The sequence below is a fragment of the Nipponia nippon genome, unplaced genomic scaffold, assembly GCF_047370975.1.
Source record: "Nipponia nippon isolate SJK-2023a ecotype South Korea unplaced genomic scaffold, ASM4737097v1 scaffold_51, whole genome shotgun sequence".
In the NCBI taxonomy this organism is placed as follows: domain Eukaryota; kingdom Metazoa; phylum Chordata; class Aves; order Pelecaniformes; family Threskiornithidae; genus Nipponia; species Nipponia nippon.
In genome coordinates, this window is record NW_028262371.1 from 243,214 (window position 1) to 268,337 (window position 25,124).

Here is a 25,124-nt window from a genome sequence, read left to right on the forward strand (position 1 = left end):
CCGAAAAATGCCCTAAAATGTCCCAGAATTTCCCAAAATGTCCCAAAATTGCTAAAAATGTCCCAAATTTTCTCCAAACATCCCCAAATTTCCCAGAACTTCTTAAAAATGTCCCAAATTTTCCTAAAAGCGGCCCAAAAATGTCCTAAAATGCCCCAAAATTCCTGAAATGTCCTAAAAATGTCCTAAAATGTCCGTAAATTTCCCTAGATGTCCCCAAAATTCCCAAGTGTTCCAAAATTTCCCAAAATATCCCCAAATTTCCCCAAAACGTCCCAGAATATTCCAAAAATGTCCCAAAATGTCCCAAGATTTCCTAAAAATGTCCCAACGTGTCCCCAAATGTCCTGAAATGTCCCCAAATGCCCTAAAAATGTCCCCAAATTTCCTAAAAATGTCCCAAAATCTCCCCAAAATGTCCTACAAATGGCCCAGAACTTCCCAAAACTTCCTAAAAGTGTCCTAAAATGTTCTAAAAATGCCCTAAAACGTCCCCAAATTGACAAAAAACGTCCCCAAATTTCCTAAAAATGTCCTAAAATGTCCCAAAATGCCCTACAAACGTCCCCAAAATGCCCCAAACTGTCCTAAAAATGCTCTAAAACGTCCCAAAATTCTCTAAAAATGTCCCAGTTTCCCAAAACTGTCCCCAAATTTCCCCAAACGTCCCAAAATTTCCTAAAAATGCCCTAAAATGTCCCCAAATTCCCTGAAAAGCTCCCCAATTTCCCAAAACGCCCCCAAAATTCCCCCCAAATGTCCCAAATTTCCCAAAATGCCCCCAAAAATGTCCCAAATTTCCCAAAACGCCCCCAAAATTCCCAAGTGTTCCAAAATTTCCTAAAAATGTCCCACAACGTCCCCAGTTTCCTAACAAACGTCCCAGAATTGTCCTAAAATGTCCCCAAAACGTCCCCAAAATCCCTAAAAAAGGTCCCAAAATCTCCTAAAAGTACCCACATGTCCGAAAAATGTCCCCAAAATTCCCCAGATGTCCCAGGATTTCCTAAAAATATCCCCAAATTTCCCAAAAATTTCCCCAAATGTCCCTAAAATTTCCGACACTGGTCCAGAGTTCCCTAAAAAGCCCCAAAATAGCCTAAAATGTCCCCAAATGTCCTAAAAATGTCACAAAATGTCCTAAAAATGACCCCAAAATGTCCCCAAACGCCCCCGCATTTCCCAGAATTCCCTAAAAACGTCCCCACGCGTCCCCAGGTGGGGGGAGGAGCTCGTTAGCGGCGCTCGTTAAGGCGGGAAAGCCCCTGGGGTCGTTAAGGACCTCCCCCCTCCCAGCCCCCCAACATGGCGGCACCTCCACAGCGTCATCCCCTTCGTCGCCCAACCCCGCCCCTCCCCCCTTCGTTAGCGCCAATCAGCGTTCGCGCCGCTAATTAGCGCCCGCCTCCTCGTGAAGGGGCGTGGCCTCCCCCCCCCCCCGCCAAAATGCTTCTGGGGGCGCCTTAATTACCTCACGGCTCGCCCTGATTGGCCGACCTCCAGGCTCGTTAGCCCCTCCCCCCCGTTAGCGCCTGCCCTAATTAATTAATTAATGACGAGGACAGCCGATCCCCCCCCGAGCTTTGAGCCCCGCCCCTGCCGTGCCCGCGCTCGTTAAGCCCCGCCCCTCGTTACCGTTCGCCCTGGGGACCGCCATGTTGGCGCCGCTCGTTAGCGCCCTAACGAGGGCCTGCCCCCTCCCCCCTCGCCTCGTTAGCGAGCCCCGACCTCGTTAAGCGAAGCCCCGCCTCCTCGAGCGAAGCCCCGCCCCTTTTGCTCTTACCGTCTGGGGGGAAGGGGGGGCTGGAGCCGCTCCGGTGAGGGGGGGGGAGGGGCGTCCGTGGGTCGGCGGCGGCGAGGGGGGGGTGGGGGAGGGGCGAAAGGGGGCGGGGCTTGAGGGGGGGAGGGGCGGGCCGGAAAAAAAAAAAAGGCCGAAAGGAAAAAAAAAATTAAAAAAAAAATTAAAAAAAATAAAAAAATTAAAAATGAAAAATAAAAAATCAAAAATAAAAAGTTAAAAAAAATTTAAAATTTAAAAATAAAAAAGGGAAAAAAAAAACAATAAAAATAATCAAAAACACTCAAAACCCCTTAAAAGTCCGGCGGGGGGAGGGGCGCGGGGGGTGGGGGGAGGGGCGGCCGCCGCCCGCCCGCTTCTGGGGCATTTTGGGGCCTTTTCGGGGGCGGGGGGAGGGGGGTGGGGGAGGGGAGGGGGGGAGGGGCCCCAAAGGAGGGGGAGGGGGTGGGGGAGGGGAGGGGCGGGGTCATCGCTGAGGGGGTTCTTTTTTGGGGGGAAAAAAAGGAGAATTTGGCACTTACGGTCGCCGCCGGCTCTAAAAAAATCGCGCTGTGAAAAGACAAAATGAAAAAAAAAGGGGGGGGGAGGGGTTAGGGCGGGGCCGGGGGGCGGGGCTTCCCCCGCAAGCCCCTCCCCACGCGCGCGAGGCCCCGCCCCCGCCCCACCCCCCCCATCGCGGGGGGAGGGGGGGAAGCGGTGAAAATTTGGGGTTGGGCCCCAAAATGGCGCTGGGGGGGGTGGGGGTGGGGCGGGGTGGGGGAGGGGCCGGAAATGGAAACGGGGGGGCGCAAAAGGAGGTTGAAAATTGGGAATTTTCCCATTTTGGCCCCAAAAGTGAGGGGAAATTTGGGAATTTCCCAACTTCGGCACAAAAACCTGAGGTAAAAATTGGGATTTTTCCCAATTTGGCCCTAAAACGGAGGTGAAAATTGGGATTTTCCCCATTTTTAGTTCAAAAGCTGAGGTGAAAATTGGGAATTTTCCCATTTTGGCCCCAAAACCTGAGGTAAAAATTAGGATTTTTCCCATTTTAGCTCAAAAAATGAGGTGAAAATTGGGAATTTTCCCATTTTGGCCCCAAAAACTGAGGTGCAAATTGGGATTTTCCCCATTTGGGCGCCAAAACTGAGGTAAAAATGGGGATTTTTCCCAGTTTAGCCCCAAAAGTGAGGTAAAAATTGGGATTTTTCCCGTTTTGGCCCCAAGAATGAGGTAAAAATCGGGAATCTCCCCATTTTGGCCCTAAAAATGAGGCAAAACATGGGAATTTCCCCATTTTAGCTCAAAAGATGAGGTAAAAAAATGGGATTTTCCCCATTTTAGCCCCAAAACTGAGGTGGAAATTGGGATATTCTCCATTTTGGCCCCCAAAAATACGCGGCAAAAAGGAGATTTTTGCCCGCTTTTGCCCCAAAATTGAGGTGGAAAAGGGGACGGAGGAGATTTTACCCCCAAAATTAGGTGGAAAATGGGATTTCCCCCCCGTTTTGCCTCAAAAATTGTGCGGAAAACGGGATTTTTGCCATTTTAGCCCCAAAACAGGAGGTGGGAAAGGGGACCTTCTGCCAGTTTAACCCTAAAAAAACACGCGGAAAAGGGAAATTTTTGCTGGTTTTGCCCCAAAACTGAGGTGGAAAAGGGAAATTTTTGCTGGTTCGACCCTAAAACCGGGGTGGGGGAGGGGGTTGAGGGGGGTTTAACGCCATTTTGCCCCCCAAAATGAGGCGGAAAAGGGGATTTTTGTTGCTTTTTCCCCAAAACGGGGTGAAAATGGGTTTTTTTTGTTCGCTTTACCTCGAAAATGAGGTGAAAAAGGGGGGTTTGGTGGTTTTTCCCCCAAAAATGAGGTGAAACCCGGGATTTTTCCCATTTTGCCCCCAAAAATGGAGCGGGGGAGGAGATTTTTCCCTGGTTTTCCCTCAAAAATGAGGTGAAAAATGGGGATTTTGGGGGGTTTTTTCCCTCAAAAATGAGGTGAAAAATTCCGATTTTTCCCATTTTTCCCCCAAAACGGGGGAGGGGGGAGGGGGTTTTCCCTGGGTTTGCCCCCAAAATGCGGTGAAAACGGGGTTTTTTCCCTTGGTTTTACCCCAAAATGAGCTGAAAACGGGGGTTTTTTTGTCGCTTTGGCCCCAAAAACGAGGTGAAAACCGGGATTTTTTCCCCGTTTCGCCCCCCAAAACGAGGGGGAATTTGGGATTTTGGGTCGATTTCTCCCATTTTGCCCCCCCAAAACGGGGGGGGGGGGGAGGGGCTCGAGAACCATTTCTGCCCCCCAAAATGAGGTAAAAACGGGGATTCCCCCCCAAAATGGAGCTGGGGGGGGCGTGGCCACCCCCTCAAGATGAGGCGAGGGGGCGTGGTCACCCCCCAAATTTGGGGGCGGGGTTTAAAGGGGGTGGGGGAGGGGGGGCGGGCGCTGACCCCAGCTCCGGGCTGTTGAGCCTGAAAGAGAAGCACAAGGAGCCCCCCCGCCCCCAAGCCACGCCCCCTGCCCCTTAAGCCACGCCCCCTGCCCCTTAAACCAGGTCTTAACCCTTAAGCCCCACCCCCATCCCCTTAACACCGCCTTCATCATCATTAGGCCATGCCCCCACCCCTTGAGCCACGCCCCTTGGCCCTTAAACCACGCCCCAACCCCTTAAGCCCTGCCTTAACCTTTAAACCACGCCCCCCACTCTTAACCGTTAAACCCCGCCTAAATCACCAAGCCACGCCCCCAGCCCTGAAACCACGCCCCTTACCCTTAAACCACGCCCAAACCGCTAAACCACGCCCCCACCCACCTAAACCAGGCCTTAACCATTAAACCCCGCCTAAACCATCAAACCACCCCCCTTGACCCTTAAACCCCGCCCAAATCATTAAGCCACGCCCCCAAAGTCGGGCCTTAACCACTAAACCACGCCCCTGCCCGTTAAACCCGGCCTCATTGATTAAACCCCGCCCAAACCGTTCAACCACGCCCCCTTCCCTTTCAGACCACGCCCACGCCCCCTCAAACCCCGCCCGAACCGTTAAACCCCGCCCCCCCCACCGGGCCTTAACCCTTAAACCCCGCCCCCCAGGCCACGCCCCCTCCCTCCCGGCCCCCCCCCTTCCCCTCCCCCATCTTCCCCCTCCCCCCCCTCCATTTTCCCGCCTTTTTCCCCTCAGAGCCCGAGGGGGATGAAGGGGGGGGGAAGGGGGGCTCGGCCGCCATTATCCCCCCCCTCCCCCCGCCATAAACCGCCTCCCCCGACGCGTGTCCCCCCCCTCCCCCCACCCGCGCCCCCTCTCCCCCCTTTCCTTTCCCTCCCCTCCCCTCCCCCCGCTCTCCCCTCCCCCCTCCCCCCCTCACCGCTCCGGCCCCGGCTCCGCTCCCGGCCGCCGCCGCCGCCGCCTTCGGGGGCTGCTCACAAAATGGCGCCCGCGCCGCCCTCTGCGCCTCACGGAGGGGGGGAGTGAAGCGCCGGGCCCCGCCCCCCTCCTCCCGCCCCACAGCCCCGCGCGCTGATTGGCGCAGGGGGGCGTCCGTCAGGCGGGCGGCCAATGGGAAGGCGGGGAGCGCCGCAGCGCGGGAGGGGGAGGAGCGGCGGCGTGTGGCGGAGCCGCGCTGTCCATCAAGCCGCGGGGGCGGGGAGAGAGCGGTGATTGGTTAAGCGCGACGCCCGCCTCCCGCTGGACCAATAGGGACGGAGAGGCGTCCCCGCGCTGGCCCCGCCCTCCAGCGAGGCGGAGCGACGGGGGGGTGCGGGTTGTTGCGCTCTGATTGGCGAGCGGGAGGGCGGGGCTTGCGGGCGGCGCGGGCGGGGATTGGCCCAGGCGCGCCGGCGGCGGGAGGGGATTGCGCCGCCCGCCTGTCAATCACCGGGGGGGCGGGGCCGGCCGGGGGTGTCATGGCGGAGCCCAGGGCGCTGGCGTGGGCCCGCGTTTCCCGGGTTAAGCCCGGTTTTTACTGGTTTGAGCCCAGTTTAAACTGGTTTGGGCCCGATTCATACTGGTTTTGTCCCAGTTAAACTGGTTTGGCCCCGATTCATACTGGTTTTACCTCAGTTAAACTGGTTTGGCCCCATTTATACTGGTTTTACCCCTTTTATACTGGTTTTACCCCAGTTAAACTGGTTTAGCCCCAATTCAAACTGGTTTTACCCCAGTTAAACTGGTTTTACCCCAGTTAAACTGGTTTAGCCCCAATTCAAACTGGTTTTACCCCAGTTAAACTGGTTTAGCCCCAATTCAAACTGGTTTTACCCCAGTTAAACTGGTTTGGGCCCAACTCATACTGGTTTTACTCCTTTTATACTGGTTTTACCCCATTCCAACTGGTTTGGGCCCGATTCATACTGGTTTTGCCCCAGTTAAACTGGTTTTACCCCAGTTCAGACTGATTTTACCCCTTTTATACTGGTTTCACCCCTTTCCAAACTGGCTTCGCCCCATTTATACTGGTTTCACCCCATTTGAACTGGTTTTGCCCCGATTCAAACTGGTTTTGCCCCAATTCAAACTGGTTTTACCCCCGTCCAACTGGTTTCGCCTCAATTCATACTGGTTTCGCCCCAATTCATACCGGTTTCGCCCATATTCATACTGGTTTTGCCCTCCTCCAACTGGTTTTACCCCAATTCAAACTGGTTTTGCCCCAATTCATACTGGTTTTGCCCCTATTCATACTGGTTTTAACCCAGTTCAAACTGGTTTTGCCCCAATTCATACTGGTTTCGCCCAATTCATACTGGATTTGGCCTCCTCCAACTCGTTTTGCCCCAATTCAAACTGGTTTTGCCCATATTCAAACTGGTTTCGTCCCGATTCAAACTGGTTTTGCCCATATTCAAACTGGTTTCGTCCCGATTCAAACTGGTTTTGCCCATATTCAAACTGGTTTTGCCCCCGTCCAACTGGTTTCGCCCCAATTCATACTGGTTTCGCCCAATTCATACTGGATTTGCCCCTATTCATACTGGTTTTAACCCAGTTCAAACTGGTTTTGCCCCAATTCAAACTGGTTTTGCCCATATTCAAACTGGTTTCGCCCCAATTCATACTGATTTCGCCCCAATTCAAACTGGTTTTGCCCATATTCAAACTGGTTTTGCCCCCAACTGGTTTCGCCCCAATTCATACCGGTTTCGCCCCAATTCATACTGGTTTCGCCCCAATTCATACTGGATTTGGCCTCCTCCAACTGGTTTCGCCCCAATTCATACCGGTTTCGCCCATATTCATACTGGTTTTGCCCTCCTCCAACCGGTTTCGCCCCAATTCATACTGGATTTGCCCTCCTCCAACTGGTTTCGCCCCAATTCATACTGGTTTCGCCCCAATTCATACTGGATTTGCCCTCCTCCAACTGGTTTCGCCCCAATTCATACCGGTTTCGCCCATATTCATACTGGATTTGCCCTCCTCCAACTGGTTTCGCCCCAATTCATACTAGATTTGCCCTCCTCCAACTGGTTTCGCCCCAATTCAAACTGGTTTCGCCCCAATTCATACTGGATTTGCCCTCCTCCAACTGGTTTCGCCCCAATTCAAACTGGTTTCGCCCCAATTCATACTGGATTTGCCCTCCTCCAACTGGTTTCGCCCCAATTCAAACTGGTTTCGCCCCAATTCATACTGGATTTGCCCTCCTCCAACTGGTTTCGCCCCAATTCAAACTGGTTTCGCCCCAATTCATACTAGATTTGCCCTCCTCCAACTGGTTTCGCCCCAATTCAAACTGGTTTCGCCCCAATTCATACTGGATTTGCCCTCCTCCAACTGGTTTCGCCCCAATTCAAACTGGTTTCGCCCCAATTCATACTGGATTTGCCCTCCTCCAACTGGTTTCGCCCCAATTCATACCGGTTTCGCCCATATTCATACTGGTTTTGCCCTCCTCCAACTGGTTTTAACCCAGTTCAAACTGGTTTTGCCCCAATTCATACTGGTTTCGCCCAATTCATACTGGATTTGCTCTCCTCCAACTGGTTTCACCCAATTCATACTGGTTTCGCCCCAATTCATACTGGATTTGCCCTCCTCCAACTGGTTTCGCCCCAATTCAAACTGGTTTCGCCCCAATTCATACTGGATTTGCCCTCCTCCAACTGGTTTCACCCCAATTCATACCGGTTTCGCCCATATTCATACTGGTTTCGCCCCAATTCAAACTGGTTTCGCCCCATTTTTCCTGGTTTCGCCCCATTTGGGGGGCGGGGGGGGGGATTTGGGGGTGGAAAAAGTCACTTTTTAGTTAAAAAACCTTAAAAAAACCACGTTTTTTTTTTATTGAACGATTGGAAAAGAGCGAGAGCTACCGGCTACGGAAAAGAGGGGGGAGGGGGCCCCGAAAACGAGAAGAAGGGGGAGGGGCCCCCCAAAAAAGAGGGGGGACCCCCCCCAAAAAAAGAGGGGGGGATCCCCCCTCCTCCCCGCTGATAAATAGAGCTAAATAAAAAAAAACAACAACAAAAAAAACCCCAAAAAAGGGAAATTTTGGGGTCACCCGGGGAATTTTGGGGTCCCCCCATGGGATTTGGGGTCCCCAGTTGGTTTTTGGGGTTCCCCCCCCTTGGAAATTTTGGGGGGTCCCCCCCCAAATCGGGAGGAAATTTCCCAATTTTGAAAGAACCCCCCGCCAAATTCTGAGGAGAATCGCCGAATTTTGGAGAACCCCCCGTTTTTTTCGGAGAATTCTGCAAATTTGGGGGACCCCCCCCCCAAAATTTTAGCGGCGATGCCCCAAATTTTGCGGGGAACCCCCCCCCAATTTTTCAGGGGGACCCCCAAATTTCAGAGGAAACCCCCAAATTTTTGAGGGGGACCCAATTTTGAGGAGAAACCCCCAAATTTTGAGGAGAAACTCCCAAATTTTGAGGAGAATCCCCCAAATTTGGGCCAAAACCCCAAAATTTTCAAGGGGGGGGGGCTCCAAAATTTTTAGAGAACCCCAAAATTTGTAGGGGCAGGCCTCCAAAATTTTGAGAACCCCGAATTTTGAGGAGAAACCCCCAAATTTTGGTCAAGACCCCCAAATTATGGGGGAGAACCCCCACATTTTGGGGGGGGGCAAATTTTGAGGAGGACCCCCAAATTCGGGGGGAAAACCCTGCAAATTTTCAGGGGTGCACCCCCAAATTTGAGGAGAATCTCCAAATTTCGAGGAGAACCCCCAAATTTTGAGGAGATTCTCCAAATTTCGAGAAAAACCCCCAAATTTTGAAGGAGACTCTCCAAATTTTGAGGAGAATTTCCAAATTTCGAGGAGAACCCCCAAATTTTGAAGGAGACTCTCCAAATTTTGAGGAGGGGCCCCCAAATTTGGGGGGACAACCCTGCAAATTTTCAGGGCTGCGCCCCCAAATTTGAGGAGAATCTCCAAATTTCGAGGAGAACCCCCAAATTTTGAAGGAGACTCTCCAAATTTCGAGCAGAATCTCCAAATTTCGAGGAGAACCCCCAAATTTCGAGGCGAACCCCTCCAAATTTTGCGGGGGGACCCCAAAATGTGGCGAACCCCCCATATTTTGACCCCCCCCCCCCCCCCCATTTTTCCCGGGATCCTCAAAATTTCGAAGCGCGACCCCAAAATTTTTGACGGGGACCCCAAAATTTTTTTTTTTGGAGGGGGGGGAGGGGGTGGGGGAGGGGTCCCCTACTTCCTCTTCTTTTTGGGGGGCCCCGGGTTGCGGGGGTGGGCGCCCCGGCCGGTGGGAGCCTTCCTCTTCCGGCTGCGGCCGTGCTCCTCCTCCTCCTCGTATTGGCTCTCCCGGTCGGCTGCGGGGGAGGGGACAGGGGTGGGGGAGGGGTCAGGGGGGTCCCCCCAAATTTTGGGGGGTCCCCCCCACCCCCTTGGACTCACCTTTTCGGGCTTCTTCTTCCAGCTCGTCCCAGTCTTTGCCGCTCTCTTCCTCGCTGCCCAGGGACTCCTTGGAATATTCTGGAAGGAGATGGCGGGGGGGGGAGGGGGTTGGGATCTCCGGGGGGTTGTGGTGGGACTCCGTGGGGACGTGGGGGCCTCCACGGGGATCTGGTGGCCTCCACGGAGATGTGGTGGCCTCCATGGGGACATGGTTGGTATCTCCAAGGGGTTGTGGTGGCCTCCATGGAGATGTGGTGGCCTCCATGGGGACGTGGTGGCCTCCATGGGGCCGTGGCTGCTATCTCCCAGGGGTTGTGGTGGCCTCCACAGGGATCTGGTGGCCTCCATGGAGATGTGGTGGCCTCCATGGGGACGTGGTGGCCTCCATGGGGCCGTGGCTGGTATCTCCCAGGGGTTGTGGTGGCCTCCATGGGGTTCTGGTGGCCTCCGTGGGGACATGGTGGCCTTCGTGGGGACACGGTGGCCTTCGTGGGGCCATGGCTGGTATCTCCTAGGGGTTGTGATGGCCTCCATGGGGTTCTGGTGGCCTTCGTGGGGACATGGTGGTCTCCATGGAGATGTGGTGGCCTCCACGGGGACGTGGCTGGTATCTCCCAGGGGTTGTGGTGGCCTCCATGGGGTTCTGGTGGCCTTCGTGGGGACATGCTGGCCTCCAAGGGGTGGTGGTGGCCTCCATGGAGACATGGTGGCCTCCAAGGCGTTGTGGTGGCCTCCATGGAGATGTGGTGGCCTCCATGGGGATGTGGTGGCCTCTATGGGGACATGGTGGCTTCCATGGGGATGTGGTTGGTATCTCCAAGGGGTTGTGGTGGCCTCCATGGGGATGTGGTGGCCTCCATGGTGCCGTGGCTGGTATCTCCCAGGGGTTGTGGTGGCCTCCGTGGGGTTGTGGTGGCCTCCGTGGGGACATGGTGGCCTTCGTGGGGACATGGTGGCCTCCATGGAGATGTGGTGGCCTCCACAGGGAAGTGGCTGGTATCTCCCAGGGGTTGTGGAGGCCTCCATGGGGATATGGTGGCCTCCAAGGGGTTGTGGTGGCCTCCTCAGGGACGTGGTGGCCTCCTCGGGGACATGGTTGGTATCTCCCAGGGGTTGTGGTGGCCTCCATGGGGACGTGGTGGCCTCCCAGGTGTTGTGGTGGCCTCCACAGAGATGTGGTGGCCTTCATGGGGCCGTGGCTGGTACCTCCCAGGGGTTGTGGTGGCCTCCATGGGGACGTGGTGGCCTCCCTGGGGTTGTGGTGGCCTCCACGGGGACGTGGTGGCCTCGTGAGGGATGGGCCACCCTCCTTGGGGACGTGCCACCCCCTCCCCACCTGACTCCTCGGCCTCGGAGGAGTAATCTTCATCGCTGTCCTCCTCCTCCTCCTCGTAGTCCTCCTCCGAAGGGTTGAAGGTCTCGTCCTCCATCTCCGACTCCGACTCGCCCACCTCCGCGTCGCTGCCCTGGGTGGGTGGGGGGGACATCAGGGGTGGGGCCACCAAGGGGTGGGGACAACCTGGGGGTGGGGACAACCTGGACTGGAGAAGCTGGGGGTGGGGCCACCAAGGCTGGGGACACCAAGGGGTGAAGACATCATGGGTGGGGACATCAAGGGGGTGGGGATAACCTGGAGAAGCTGGGGGTGGGGCCACCAGGGGGTGGGGCCAACCTGGAGAACCTGGGGGTGGGGACATCAAGGGGTGGGGCCACCATAGGTGGGGACACCCTGGAGAACCTGGGGGTGGGGCCACCATGGGTGGGGACAACCTGGGGGTGGGGACACCAAGGGGGTGGGGACATCAAGGGGGTGGGGACAACCTGGAGAAGCTGGGGGTGGGGACATCAAGGGGGTGGGGACACCAAGGGGGTGGGGACACCAAGGGGGTGGGGACAACCTGGAGAAGCTGGGGGTGGGGACATCAAGGGGGTGGGGACACCAAGGGGGTGGGGACAACCTGGAGAACCTGGGGGTGAGGCCACCATGGGTGGGGCCACCAAGGGGTGGGGACAACCTGGAGAAGCTGGGGGGACGCCAAGGGGTGGGGACAATTTTGGGGTGGGGACAACCTGGGGGTGGGGACAACCTGGAGAACCTGGGGGTGGGGCCACCACGGGTGGGGCCATCAAGGGGGTGGGGACATCAAGGGGGTGGGGACATCAAGGGGGTGGGGACAACCTGGAGAAGCTGGAGGTGGGGACATCACGGGTGGGGACCACCTGGAGGTAGGGACAACCTGGGGGTGGGGCCATTTTGGGGGTGGGGCCACGGAGGGGCGGTACCTCGCCCTCGGGCTCGAGGAAGGACCACCCCCCCTGCTCGAAGAAGCCCTCGGGGTCATCCACGATGGTCTTCATGATCTTGGTCCAGTTGAGGGACTGGACGCCCTCCGTGTACTTGAGGTCGCAAGAGCTGGAGGAGGAAGAGGAGGGTGAGGGGGGGGCGGGGCGAGGCGGGGCGGGGCAGGGGAAGGGGCGGGGCCTACTTGAGCCACTCCTTGATTGGGTCGAGGGAGGCGACGGGGATGGCGTTGATCATGGTGACCTTCTTGCTGTAGTCCTTGTAGACGATGACCATGTCGAAGTTCTTCAGGTGGAACTGGACGCGCTCGAAGTGGATGAGCTCCACCTCGTCCAAGGTCACCACGAAGGGGGGCTGGGGGGGGGGGGGGACGGACATCAGTGGGGCAGCCCCCCAAGTTCTGGTGGCCCCCCCACCCCCCAAAAAAATTACCCCCTCCCCCACCTCAACTTACCCACTCGGTGCAGTTGACCAAGGCGCTGCTGGTGGGTTGGAGAAGGCAGGTGCTGCGGTACGGGGCGCCGTTGAACCTGCCGGCGGGGGGACACCCCCAAAAAACCATGAGGAGACCCCAAAAAGAGATGAAGAGACCCCAAAAAACCATGAGGAGACCCCCAAAAACCATGAGGAGACCTCAAAAGAGATGAGGACACCCCCAAAAACCATGAGGAGACCCCGAAAGAGATGAAGAGACCCCAAAAAACCATGAGGAGACCCCAAAAAGAGATGAAGAGACCCCCAAAAACCATGAGGAGACCTCAAAAGAGATGAGGACACCCCCAAAAACCATGAGGAGACCCCCAAAAACCATGAGGAGACCTCAAAAGAGATGAGGACACCCCCAAAAACCATGAGGAGACCCCAAAAACCATGAGGAGACCTCAAAAGAGATGAGGACACCCTAAAAAAACATGAGGAGACCCCAAAAAGAGATGAGGAGACCCCCAAAAACCATGAGGAGACCCCGAAAGAGATGAAGAGACCCCAAAAAACCATGAGGAGACCCCAAAAAGAGATGAAGAGACCCCCAAAAACCATGAGGAGACCTCAAAAGAGATGAGGACACCCCCAAAAACCATGAGGAGACCCCCAAAAACCATGAGGAGACCCCAAAAACCATGAGGAGACCTCAAAAGAAATGAGGACACCCCCAAAAAAACATGAGGAGACCCCAAAAGAGATGAGGACGCCCTAAAAAAACATGAGGAGACCCCAAAAGGAGATGAAGAGACCCCCAAAAAACATGAGAAGACCCCCAAAACCATGAGGAGACCTCAAAAAGAGATGCAAACACCTCAAAAAGAGATGGTGGCACCTCAAAAAGCATGAGGACACCTCAAAAAATGATGGTGGCACCTCAAAAAAGATGAGCTCACCTCAAAAAGAGATGAAAACACCCCAAAAAGAGATGAAAACACCTCAAAAAGCATGAGGACACCTTAAAAAAATGATGGTGGCACCTCAAAAATGATGAGGACACCCCAAAAAGAGATGAAAACACCTCAAAAAGAGATGGTGGCACCTCAAAAAGCATGAGGGACACCTCAAAAAATGATGGTGGCACCTCAAAAAAGCTTGAGGACACCCCAAAAACTGTGAGGACACCCCCCAAAAAAGATGAAGACACCTCAAAGAGATGAAGACACCTCAAAAAGAGATGGTGGCACCTCAAAAATGATGAGGACACCTCAAAAAGAGATGGAAGACACCTCAGAAACGATGGTGGCCCCCCAAAAAACGCTGGTGGCCACTTACCCCAGCTCCCGGAAGGGCACCTCGAACTCCAGCTCCTCCTTGGTGAGCGCTTCCACCTTCTCGATGAAGTTCTTGAAGGCCGTCTTCAGCTTGTGGCGCATCTCCCGTTCCATCTGGAGGAGGAGGAGGAGGACAAATAAGAGTTGGGGGGTCACCTCCAGCCTGGTGGCACCCCGAAACCTTCTCGAGGACTTTCCAAGGTCCTTCAAACCGACCTGCTCGGCGTAGAGGTCGTCGCGGTCGTGCATGTGTTGGTGTTTGCCCAAGTCGGTGGTGATCTCGCCCACCTCCGTGTAGAACTGGACGTCGGTGTGACGCTTCTTCCCGAACATGATGGCGTTCTAGGGGCGGAAGGAGACCAGAAGACGTCGTTTTGGGGAGGTCCTACACCCTAAAATTAAAAGCCACCGGGTGTCCGCCCCCAGAAGAAGACCTTGAGGTGGAAATGGAGGACGATGATCATCTCCCCGTCGCAAGGTTGGAAGACGGCGTGCTTGATGTTGTTGTAGAGGATGTCCACCTTGTCTCCGCGAACCGAGGTGAAGCGGAAACCTGGAGGCGGGGACAATTTGGGGTGACGGCAGGAGGTCCCCAACCCCTCCAGGAGGTCCGTCTGTCCCACCCCACGTCCGTACCGTTGACGTGGGCCTCCAAGGAACCCTGCATCCTCTTCTGGGCGATGTTGGGACGGATGTAGAGGTCCTTCAACTTGGGGTTGCTACGGTTGAGGTTGATGACCAACGAATCTTGTTTGACGATGCCCTGGAGAAGATCGGGAGATGGTGGGGAGGTCCCCAACTTCTCAGGAGACCCCAAAAAACCTCCTCCGTGGTCCTCACCTCCTTCTCCTTCTCCTCAGCTTCTCGGGTTTTGTAACGTTTCTGGACCTCCTTGATGATCCGAAAAGCGTTTTGAAGGTTGAGGGCCGGCACCGTCTGCTCGCCCGGCGTCTTCATGTTGGAGGCGCGGTAGGTGCTGGTGAGGAGACCAGAAGAAGTTGAGGGGACCCTCAAGGAACCGCCCCCTCCCCCCCCCCCAAAAGTCCCAACCCCCCGCGCGGTGGCTTTACATCTCCTTGACGAAGGTGGCCTCGGGGTTGGGGAAGATGTTGCCCTCGTTGCGCCCCAAGGCGCTGCCCGGGCAGTAGAAGTTGATGCGTAGGTAGGTGTAGTCGCCTTCCACCGACATGCTGATGTTCTGGGTGGGGCCAAAAAAAAGGGGGTCACCCCCAAAACGAAGGGGCGCACCCCCAAAAATGGGGTGGGGAGAAGGTTTCGGGGGAGGGGGAGGGTTGGTGGTCCTCAAAAACGCGGTGGGGAGAAGGTGGGACCCCAAAACCACCTTGGGTTGAAGGTGGGACCCCAAATTAATCTTGGGTTGAAGGTGGGACCCCAAAACCACCTGGGGTTGAAGGTCGGGAAAAGGTGGAACCCCAAAACCACCTGGGGTTGAAGGTGGGACCCCAAAATCATCTTGGGTTGAAGGTGGGACCCCAAAACCACCTGGGGTTGAAGGTGGGAGCCCAAAACTACCTGAGGTTGAAGGTGGGACCCCAAAACCACCTGGGGTTGAAGGTGGGACCCCAAAATCATCTTGGGTTGAAGGTGGGACCCCAAAACCACCTGGGGTTGAAGGTGGGTTGAAAGCAGGACCCCAAAACCACCCTGGGCTGAAGGTGGAACCCCAAAACCACCTGGGGTTGAAGGTGGGACCCCAAAACCACCTGGGGTTGAAGGTGGGGAGAAGGTGGGACCCCAAAACCACCCTGGGTTGAAGGTGGGACCCCAAAATCATCTTGGGTTGAAGGTGGGACCCCAAAACCACCTGGGGTTGAAGGTGGGGAGAAGGTGGGACCCCAAAAACCACCTTAGGTTGAAGGTGGGAGCCCAAAACTACCTGAGGTTGAAGGTGGGACCCCAAAACCACCTGGGGTTGAAGGTGGGACCCCAAAAACCACCCTGGGTTGAAGGTGGGACCCCAAAATCATCTTGGGTTGAAGGTGGGACCCCAAAACCACCTGGGGTTGAAGGTGGGGAGAAGGTGGAACCCCCAAAGTCAACGCTGGGGGTCAAGTTGCACCCCAAAACCTCATCACCTCAAGGTTGGAGGTCAGGTTGCACCCCAAAACCCCCTCCCCAGCTCCCCAAGCGCCGCTCCCCGGGACCAACCGAACCTCCCCTTGTCCCACCACCAGAACTTGGGACCCCCAGGAGGTTTGGGGGTCCCCTGGGGGGGGAGGGGGCGGGTTCCCCACCTTGATGGTGGCGATGTGGAAGGGGGTGGCGATGCCGAAGACGGGCATGATGACGGTCTCGTACTTCTTGTCGATGTAGATCTTCATCTCGCGGATGTGGGGCTCCTTGGGCATCAAGGCCGGGTTCTTGTAGGAGATGTTGGACTTGCGAGCCCTGGGCGTGACGCGGCGATGAGGCGAGAGGCGCCCCCGAAAATCGAGACAACCCCGTTCCCCTCCCCCCCCCCCCCCCCAAAAAAAAAACCACCCCGAAATTTGGGGGTTACTTTTGGATCTGCTGCTCCCCCTTCTGCTCCGTCAACCGCCGGCGCGCTTCTTCGTTGAGTTGGGCCGCCAACTCCTTCTGGTGGGCTCGGCGTTTCTCCTCCGCCGTCAGCTCGTTCTGGGCGGGGCAAAAATGACGTCAGGCACCCCCCCAAAAAACGATTTTTGGGGTGCTCGGTGGGGGGGGGGGGGGGGTTGGACAACTCACCCGCGTCCTCTCGGTCAGCAGAGCCGCCCGGGAGCTGCGGCCGAGGAGATCTTCAGCTTCGTCTTTCTCTTCTTCCTCTTCCTCCTCGTCTTCGTTCTTTTTATGAGGTAAACCCCCCCCCAATTACCGTTTTTTTTTAAAAAAACGCCGTCTAAAACGGGGTTTGTCCCCAAATCGGGGGGTTTCGCCCCATTTTTGGCCCCCCTCCGTCGCGGCGTCACCTTGAGGAAGATGCCGACGTTCTTGACCTTCTTCTTGACGGCGGTGAGGACGGTGGCGGGACCCTCCTGGAGGAAGGAGGAAGAGCGCGGGGTGGGGGGGAGGAAGGACGCCGGCGAGGTTGGGGTGGAGTCCTGGTGGCCCCGCCCCATCCCGAAGCCCCGCCCCCCCCTCCCCACCTCGTCCACTAGCACGGTGTCCCCGATGAACATGGCGTAGGTCCTCTCCTCCGGCTTCTTGCCTTCCTTGTTGGTCAAGTCGGAGAAGCCGACGTTGATGCTGAAGACCATGCCTGGGGGGAGGGGGGAGGAAGAGGGGGGGGGGGGGGGGGGGAGGAAGGGTTGGGGGCGGGGGAGGGGACAATTTTGGGGCGGCGGGAGGAAATTTGGGGGTGGAAGAGGTCAAATTTGGGGCAGTGGGAGAAAATTTTGGGTGGTGGGAGGAAATTTGGGGGTGGTGGGACAAAATTTGGGTGGAGGAAGAGAAATTTTGAGGTGGTGGGAGGAAATTTTGGGTGGTGGGAGGAAATTTGGGGGTGGTGGGAGAAAATTTGGGGGCGGAAGAGGTCAAATTTGGGGCGGTGGGAGAAAATTTCCGTGGAGGAAGAGAAATTTTGGGGTGGTAGGACAAAATTTGGGTGGAGGAAGAGAAATTTTGGGGTGGTGAGACAAAATTTGGGGGTGGTAGGACAAAATTTGGGTGGAGGAAGAGAAATTTGGGGTGGTGAAAGAGAAATTTTGGGGTGGTGGGAGGAAATTTGGGGTGGAAGAGGTCAAATTTGGGGTGGAAGAGGTCAAATTTGGGGTGGTGGGGCAAAATTTGGGTGGAGGAGCACAAAATTTGGGTGGTGGGACAAAATTAGGGGGTGGTGGGAGAAAATTTGGGTGGAGGAAGAGAAATTTGGGGGTGGTGGGAGAAAATTTTGGGGTGGTGGGAGGAAATTTGGGGTGGTGGGAGGAAATTTGGGTGGAGGAAGAGAAATTTGGGGGTGGTGGGAGGAAATTTGGGGGTGGTGGGAGGAAATTTGGCGTGGAAGAGGTCAAATTTGGGGTGGTGGGACAAAATTTGGGGGCAGTTGGTGAAAATTTGGGGGCGGTTGGTGAAAATTTGGGTGGAAGAGAACAGATTTTGGGCGGTGGGAGAAAATTTGGGGGTGGTGGGACAAAATTTGGGCGGAGAAGGACAAATTTTAGAGCGGTGGGAAAGAATTTTGGGGTGGTGGGAGAAAATTTGGGGTGGAAAAGAACAATTTTTGGGTGGTGGGAGGAAATTTTGGGGTGGAAGAGGTCCAATTTGGGGGCGGCGGGGCAACATTTGGGGTGGAAGAGGACAAAATTTGGGGCGGCGGGAGAAAATTTGGGTGGCAGAGGACAAATTTTGGGTGGTGGGAGAAGATTTGGGGTGGAGGAGGACAAAATTTGGGGTGGTGGGACCAAGTTTTGGGGTGGAAGAAGACAATTTTGGGGTGGCGGGACAAAATTTGGGGCGGAAGAGGACAAATTTGGGCGGAAGAGGACCTCTTGGGGGACAAAGTTCTCCTCACCCTTCTTCAGCCGGTGCTGGTTCTTGCTGTTGATGACCAAGGAACCCTCCCTGAACTCGATCCCCATGGCGAAGCTGGTGAGATACGGACCCGTGGCCACCAGGAGCCCCCCGACCTCCTCCCCCGTCCCACCCCCACCCCAAAATCCCCCGTCCTCACCCCAAATTCTTGGTGATTTTGCTCAACAGCTCCGGCTTCTGCTTCTTCACCACGTCCATGACGGCGCCGTAGACGTCGCAAAGCTTGGCTCCTGCAAGGAGAAGACGGCGCCGCTCGATGACCTCATCAGGGGGCGGGGGGTTCCAAGAGGTCCACGGCGCCCCTAGAACCTCACGGGGGCTCCTCACCGTGTCGCATCTCCTTCAGCATCTCCTCCTGGAGCTGGAGGAGGAAGGCGTAGTGGTCCTGCATCTCCTGAGGTGGATCCACCATCAAGGTCCTCACCAAGTTGGAGCAGTAGGACTTGTAACGGATGCCCATGGCGCAGGTGATGGCCCCGAAGTGCATGTGGTTCTTGTCGCTTTTTGAGGAGGGGACACCGAAATTTGAGGTGGGGACAGCGAAATTGGAGAGGACAACAAAATTTGAGGAGGGAAGGACAAAATTTGAGGAGAAGGTGACAGAATTTGAGGAGGGGAGGACAAAATTTGAGGTGGGACACCAAAATTTGAGGAGCAAAGGACAAAATTTGAGGAGAAGGTGACAAAATTTGAGGAGAAGGTGACAGAATTTGAGGAGAAGGTGACAGAATTTGAGGAGAAGGTGACAGAATTTGAGGAGGGGAGGACAAAATTTGAGGTGGGACACCAAAATTTGAGGAGCAAAGGACAAAATTTGAGGAGAAGGTGACAAAATTTGAGGAGAAGGTGACAGAATTTGAGGAGAAGGTGACAGAATTTGAGGAGGGGAGGACAAAATTTGAGGTGGGACACCAAAATTTGAGGAGCAAAGGACAAAATTTGAGGAGAAGGTGACAAAATTTGAGGAGAAGGTGACAGAATTTGAGGAGAAGGTGACAGAATTTGAGGAGGGGAGGACAAAATTTGAGGTGGGACACCAAAATTTGAGGAGCAAAGGACAAAATTTGAGGAGAAGGTGACAAAATTTGAGGAGAAGGTGACAGAATTTGAGGAGAAGGTGACAGAATTTGAGGAGGGGAGGACAAAATTTGAGGTGGGACACCAAAATTTGAGGAGCAAAGGACAAAATTTGAGGAGAAGGTGACAAAATTTGAGGAGAAGGTGACAGAATTTGAGGAGAAGGTGACAGAATTTGAGGAGGGGAGGACAAAATTTGAGGTGGGACACCAAAATTTGAGGAGCAAAGGACAAAATTTGAGGAGAAGGTGACAAAATTTGAGGAGAAGGTGACAGAATTTGAGGAGAAGGTGACAGAATTTGAGGAGGGGAGGACAAAATTTGAGGTGGGACACCAAAATTTGAGGAGCAAAGGACAAAATTTGAGGAGAAGGTGACAAAATTTGAGGAGAAGGTGACAGAATTTGAGGAGAAGGTGACAGAATTTGAGGAGGGGAGGACAAAATTTGAGGTGGGACACCAAAATTTGAGGAGCAAAGGACAAAATTTGAGGAGAAGGTGACAAAATTTGAGGAGAAGGTGACAAAATTTGAGGAGAAGGTGACAGAATTTGAGGAGGGGAGGACAAAATTTGAGGTGGGACACCAAAATTTGAGGAGCAAAGGACAAAATTTGAGGAGAAAGTGACAAAATTTGAGGAGAAGGTGACAGAATTTGAGGAGAAGGTGACAGAATTTGAGGAGGGGAGGACAAAATTTGAGGTGGGACACCAAAATTTGAGGAGCAAAGGACAAAATTTGAGGAGAAGGTGACAAAATTTGAGGAGAAGGTGACAAAATTTGAGGAGAAGGTGACAGAATTTGAGGAGGGGAGGACAAAATTTGAGTTGGGACACCAAAATTTGAGGAGCAAAGGACAAAATTTGAGGAGAAGGTGACAAAATTTGAGGAGAAGGTGACAGAATTTGAGGAGGGGAGGACAAAATTTGAGGTGGGACACCAAAATTTGAGGAAAGAGCACCAAAATTTGAGGAGCAAAGGACAAAATTTGAGGAGAAGGTGACAGAATTTGAGGAGGTGACAGAATTTGAGGAGGGACACCGAAATTTGAAGAGAGACACCGAAATTTGAGGAGGGACACCAAAATTTCAGGCAGGGACACGGAAATTTGAGAAGCAAAATTTGAGAAGGTGACAGAATTTGAGGAGGAGGTGACAGAATTTGAGGAAGGACACCAAAATTTGAGGACCAAAATTTGAGGATGGACACTGAAATTTGAGGAGGGAAGGACAAAATTTGAGGAGAAGGTAACAGAATTTGAGGAGAAGGTGACAGAATTTGAGAAGAAGGTGACAGAATTTGAGGAGAGAGCACCAAAATTTGAGGAGGGGACACCGAAATTTGAGAAGCAAAGGACAAAATTTGAGGAGAAGGTGACAGAATTTGAGAAGAAGGTGACAGAATTTGAGGAGGAACACTGAAATTTGAGGAGGGGACACTGAAATTTGAGGAGGGGACACCGAAATTTGAGGAGGGGACACCGAAATTTGAGAAGCAAAGGACAAAATTTGAGGAGAAGGTGACAGAATTTGAGAAGAAGGTGACAGAATTTGAGGAGGGGACACCAAAATTTGAGGAGGGAAGGACAAAATTTGAGGAGAAGGTGACAGAATTTGAGGAGGGAACGACAAAATCTGAGGAGGGACACCAAAATTTGAGAAGGGGACACCAAAATTTGAGAAGGGGACACCAAAATTTGAGGAGGGACACCGAAATTTGAAGAGGGGTGACCTCAAAATGGCGCCCCCCCACCCCTCAGGGGACAAATCGCCGTGGCCAAAGTCCCCCCCGCGGCCTATTTTTGAGGAGAAACGCGGTGAAATTGGCCGCTTTGGGCCTTTTTTGCGGAGGAACCTGATCCCGCGGGGAATTTTGGGGAATTGTGTCGCCCCCTCCCCGCCCCCCCCCAAAATTTTAGGGGTCCGCGCACCTGACGACGCTAAATTTGAGGTTGTAGTTGCCGCCGCTTTGGATGATGGGAGGGTAACACATCTCCACCGCCGAGGGATCGGCTCCCGCCAAATATTTCTTCTCCTCAATGGCTTTCTCCACCGATTCGGCCAATTTGCTGTGCCGGACTTTCTGGGGGTGATGATATCACGATGACATCACTCGCTGGCGTTATTTTTGGGGGTTTGTAAGCGTTTCCCGCCCCCCCCCCCCCCAAAAAATGTGAACACCAGCGCGCTGACCTCATCGGCGTCAACGATCTCCATCACCCGCTCTTTGAAGAACTTGGTGAAGACCTCGGAAGTGATGGCGGCCGCTTTGCGCATCAAGTTGAGCTCGCCGTCTTCCTTCGCCGCCATGGTGTAAGCCACCACGGCGCTGATGTCCACCTAGGGAAAAGGCGCCGGTGATGTCATAATGACCTCAAAAAAGGGCGGTAAAGGGGGGGGTGGGACCTTCTCGGACCTTCTCGAAGCCCTCCTTGCTGAGGCAATCGTTCCAGCTCTTCATGAAGTCACCGGGGAACTTGTCCTTGCTGAAGACGCCGATGCGTTTCCCGCCCTTGCTGGCCTTCAAGGCCTCGATCATCTTCTCGAAGTTGGCTTTGTTGCTCTCGTTCTGAGGTAAAACGAGGAGAAATCGGGTCAAACCGAGCAAAAAACGAAAGGCGCCGGGGTCGCGGGGCGGGCGCGGAGGGCGCGGCCCGGCCGCCATCTTGTTGCGGCGTCTCCGGCTCTGCTTTCATCCCGGCTCCGCTCCGTTCCGTCCTCGTCTTCACCTTTGGTTTCACCTCGCGTCCACCATCATCTCCATCTCCGTCCCGCCTTCAGCCCGCCTCCATCTTGAAGCCCCGCCTCCATCTTGAAAGCCCCCACCTCCATCTTGAAGCCCCCACCTCCATCTTGAAAGCCCCACCTCCATCTTGAAGCCCCCACCACCATATTGAAGCCCCAACACCATCCTGAAGACCCCACCTCCATCTTCAACACCCCGCCTCCATCTTCAAGACCCCGCCTCCACCCTAAAGACCCCACCTCCCTCCATCTTGAAAGCCCCACCTCCATCTTGAAAGCCCCCACCACCATTTTGAAGCCCCCGCCTCCATCTTGAAGCCCCTGCCTCCATCTTGAAGACCCCACCTCCATCCTGAAGACCCCACCTCCATCCTGAAGACCCCACCACCATCTTGAAGCCTCCACCTCCATCTTGAAGACCCTGCCTCCATCTTCAAGACCCCGCCTCCATCTTCAAGACCCCGCCTCCATCTTCAAGACCCCGCCTCCCTCCATCTTGAAAGCCCCACCACCATCTTGAAAGCCCCACCTCCATCTTGAAGCCCCCACCTCCATCCTAAAGACCCCACCTCCATCCTAAAGACCCCACCTCCACCCTAAAGACCCCACCTCCCTCCATCTTGAAAGCCCCCGCCTCCATCTTGAAGCCCCGCCTCCATCTTGAAAGCCCCCACCTCCATTTTGAAGCCCCCACCTCCATCTTGAAGACCCTGCCTCCATCTTCAAGACCCCGCCGCCATCTTCAAGACCCCGCCTCCACCCTAAAGACCCCACCTCCCTCCATCTTGAAAGCCCCATGTCCATCTTGAAAGCCCCCACCACCATTTTGAAGACCCCACCTCCATCTTGAAGTTCCAACCTCCATCTTGAAACCCCCACCTCCATCTTGAAGCCCCAACCGGCACCCCCCAAACACCCCAGCTCCCCTCCCAACCACCCCCCCCCCCCCCCCACCCCCGCCCCCCCCTCCCCCCCCGCGGGCGGTCCCCACCTTCTCGCGGACGAGGAGGGTGATGGCGGGGACGCCGTTGGCGCTCTCCCCGCCCTTGCTGTGGGCCACCTGCTTGAGGAACTCCACCTTCTTCTTGCTGGCCATGAAGAGGATCTTCTCCTCGCAGAACACCATGATGGTGTCCGTCAGCTCGTAGCCGAACAGCCAGGTCTGGGGGGGAGGGGGGGGTGTTAGCCATCGGGGGGGGGGCGAGGTGGCCCGCCATGGGTGGTGGGACCTCCCCAGGGGTGGTGGGACCCTTCCCATGGGTGGTGGGACCTCCCCAAGGGTGGTGGGACCCTTCCCAAGGGTGGTGGGACCTCCCCATGGGTGGTGGGACCCTTCCCAAGGGTGGTGGGACCTCCCCAGGGGTGGTGGGACCCTTCCCAAGGGTGGTGGGACCTCCCCAAGGGTGGTGGGACCCTTCCCAAGGGTGGTGGGACCTTCCCAAGGGTGGTGGGACCCTTCCCAAGGGTGGTGGGACCTCCCCAAGGGTGGTGGGACCCTCCCCAAGGGTGGTGGGACCTCCCCAAGGGTGGTGGGACCCTTCCCATGGGTGGTGGGACCTCCCCAAGGGTGGTGGGACCTCCCCAGGGGTGGTGGGACCCTTCCCAAGGGTGGTGGGACCTCCCCAAAAGGTGAGGAACCCCCCCAAAGGGTGGTGGGACCCCCAAAACGGGTGGTGGGACCCCTAAAGGTGCTCATGGGACCCTTCCCGAGGGCGAGGAACCCCCCCAGGGGTGGTGGGACCCCCAAAACGGGTGGCGGGCCCCCCAACCCCCGCCCCACCTGGAGCGCGGTGGACTTGGCGTAGACGATCTCCTCGTCCACCCCCACCGACACCACGATGGCGTCCACCCCCCCGTACTCCTCCTCCCCCTTCTGCGCAGAGCGGGGGCGGGGGGGAGGGGCAGCGCCGTCACTCCCCTGCCCCCCCTCCCCCCAAATCCACCTCCCCCCCCCAGGCCCCGCGACCCCTCCCCCACCCCGTAACTCCCCCCAACCCCTCCCCCCCCCCATAACCCCTCTCAGGCCCCTCCCCCCTCCCCCAATTCCAACCCCCCCAGGCCCCTCCCCCGCCCCATTCCCCCCTCCCCCACCTTAAACCCCCCAAACCCCCTCCCCCACCCCAAAACTCCCCTTAAGCCCCTCCCCCACCCCATAACACCCCCCAAAACCCCTCCCCCTTCCCATTACCCCCCTCCCCCCCTCCTAACCCCCCTCAAGCCCCACCCCCACTCCAATACCCCCCAGGGCCCCTCCCCCACCCCGATATCCCCCTCCCCCACCTTAAACACCCCCAAACCCCTCCCCCACCCCCCAAAACCCCTCCCCCGCCCCCAAAGCCCCCTCCCCTTTCCCATATCCCCCCTCCCCCACCTTAAACCCCCCTCAACCCCCTCCCCCACCCCCTTCACCCCCCTCCCTCACCCCGAGCCCCCCCCCCCACCTCAAACCCCCCTCCAACCCCTCCCCCGCCCCCAAAGCCCCTCCCCCTTCCCATATCCCCCCTCCCCCACCTTAAACTCCCTTCAAACCCCTCCCCCACCCCATTTCCCCCTCAGCCCCCTCCCCACCCCCTCCCCCACCCTCATAACCGCCCTCCCCCACCCCCAAAACCCCTCCCCCACCGCATAACCCCCCTCCCCCACCTTAACCCCCTCAAACCCCTCCCCCACCCCAAAACCCCTCCCCCACCCCCATAACCCCCCTCCCCACCTTAACCCCCCCAAACCCCTCCCCCACCCCCATAGCCCCCCTCCCCCACCTCAAACCCCCCTCAAGCCCCTCCCCCACCCTCATAACCCCCCTCCCCCCACCACCTCAACCCCCCTCGACCCCCTCCCCCCACCGCCCCAACCCCCCTCCCTCACCCCGAGCCCCCCCCCCCGTCCCCCACCTCCAAGCCCCCTCCAACCCCTCCCCCGCCCCACCCCCCACCCCCACCCCCCCCCGCGGCCTCTCCCCCACCTGCCAGCTGCCGTAGAGCCGCCGCAGCCGGCGGTAGTAGGCCTCGCGGTCGAGGCTGAGCGCCATGAGGGGGGAGGGAGGGCCCCGGGGGGGGCCGCGACCGGGACCCCCGCGCCGCCGCCTTCCTCCTCCTCCTCCTCCTCCTCCT

General features: G+C 56.3%; 2 protein-coding genes and 1 long non-coding RNA gene across 3 annotated transcripts; 1 reads left to right on the top strand and 2 right to left on the bottom strand.

Annotated features, from left to right (window-relative positions):
* Positions 1-169: 169 nt before the first annotated feature.
* LOC148051898 (uncharacterized) lies at positions 170-5,352 on the bottom strand. The gene is made up of 3 exons (XR_015699394.1): positions 5,139-5,352; positions 2,320-2,347; positions 170-1,892 (listed from the first exon to the last, which is right to left on the bottom strand). It is a non-coding gene; the product is annotated as an uncharacterized LOC148051898 (long non-coding RNA).
* Positions 5,353-8,031: 2,679 nt separating this feature from the next.
* Positions 8,032-25,124, bottom strand: SUPT16H (SPT16 homolog, facilitates chromatin remodeling subunit). Its single transcript, XM_087734960.1, has 26 exons — positions 24,977-25,124; positions 23,795-23,887; positions 23,006-23,176; positions 21,686-21,838; positions 21,463-21,609; positions 21,201-21,352; positions 18,522-18,694; positions 18,334-18,424; positions 18,175-18,248; positions 16,811-16,923; positions 16,634-16,699; positions 16,413-16,508; positions 16,207-16,322; positions 15,941-16,094; positions 14,756-14,883; positions 14,526-14,661; positions 14,322-14,448; positions 14,120-14,238; positions 13,902-14,027; positions 13,687-13,799; positions 12,386-12,461; positions 12,116-12,285; positions 11,913-12,042; positions 10,966-11,095; positions 9,630-9,707; positions 8,032-9,544 (listed from the first exon to the last, which is right to left on the bottom strand). The coding sequence occupies exons 1-26, from the start codon at positions 25,040-25,042 to the stop codon at positions 9,423-9,425; spliced, it is 3,120 nt and encodes a 1,039-aa protein (XP_087591086.1). The 5' UTR covers positions 25,043-25,124; the 3' UTR covers positions 8,032-9,422.
* LOC148051899 (uncharacterized) lies at positions 18,826-21,070 on the top strand (the record flags this gene model as incomplete). The annotated part of the gene is made up of 5 exons (XM_087735034.1): positions 18,826-19,019; positions 19,376-19,519; positions 19,751-19,847; positions 19,889-19,994; positions 20,471-21,070. Coding segments are annotated over 5 exons (762 nt in total), but the record flags the coding sequence as incomplete, so codon positions are not given.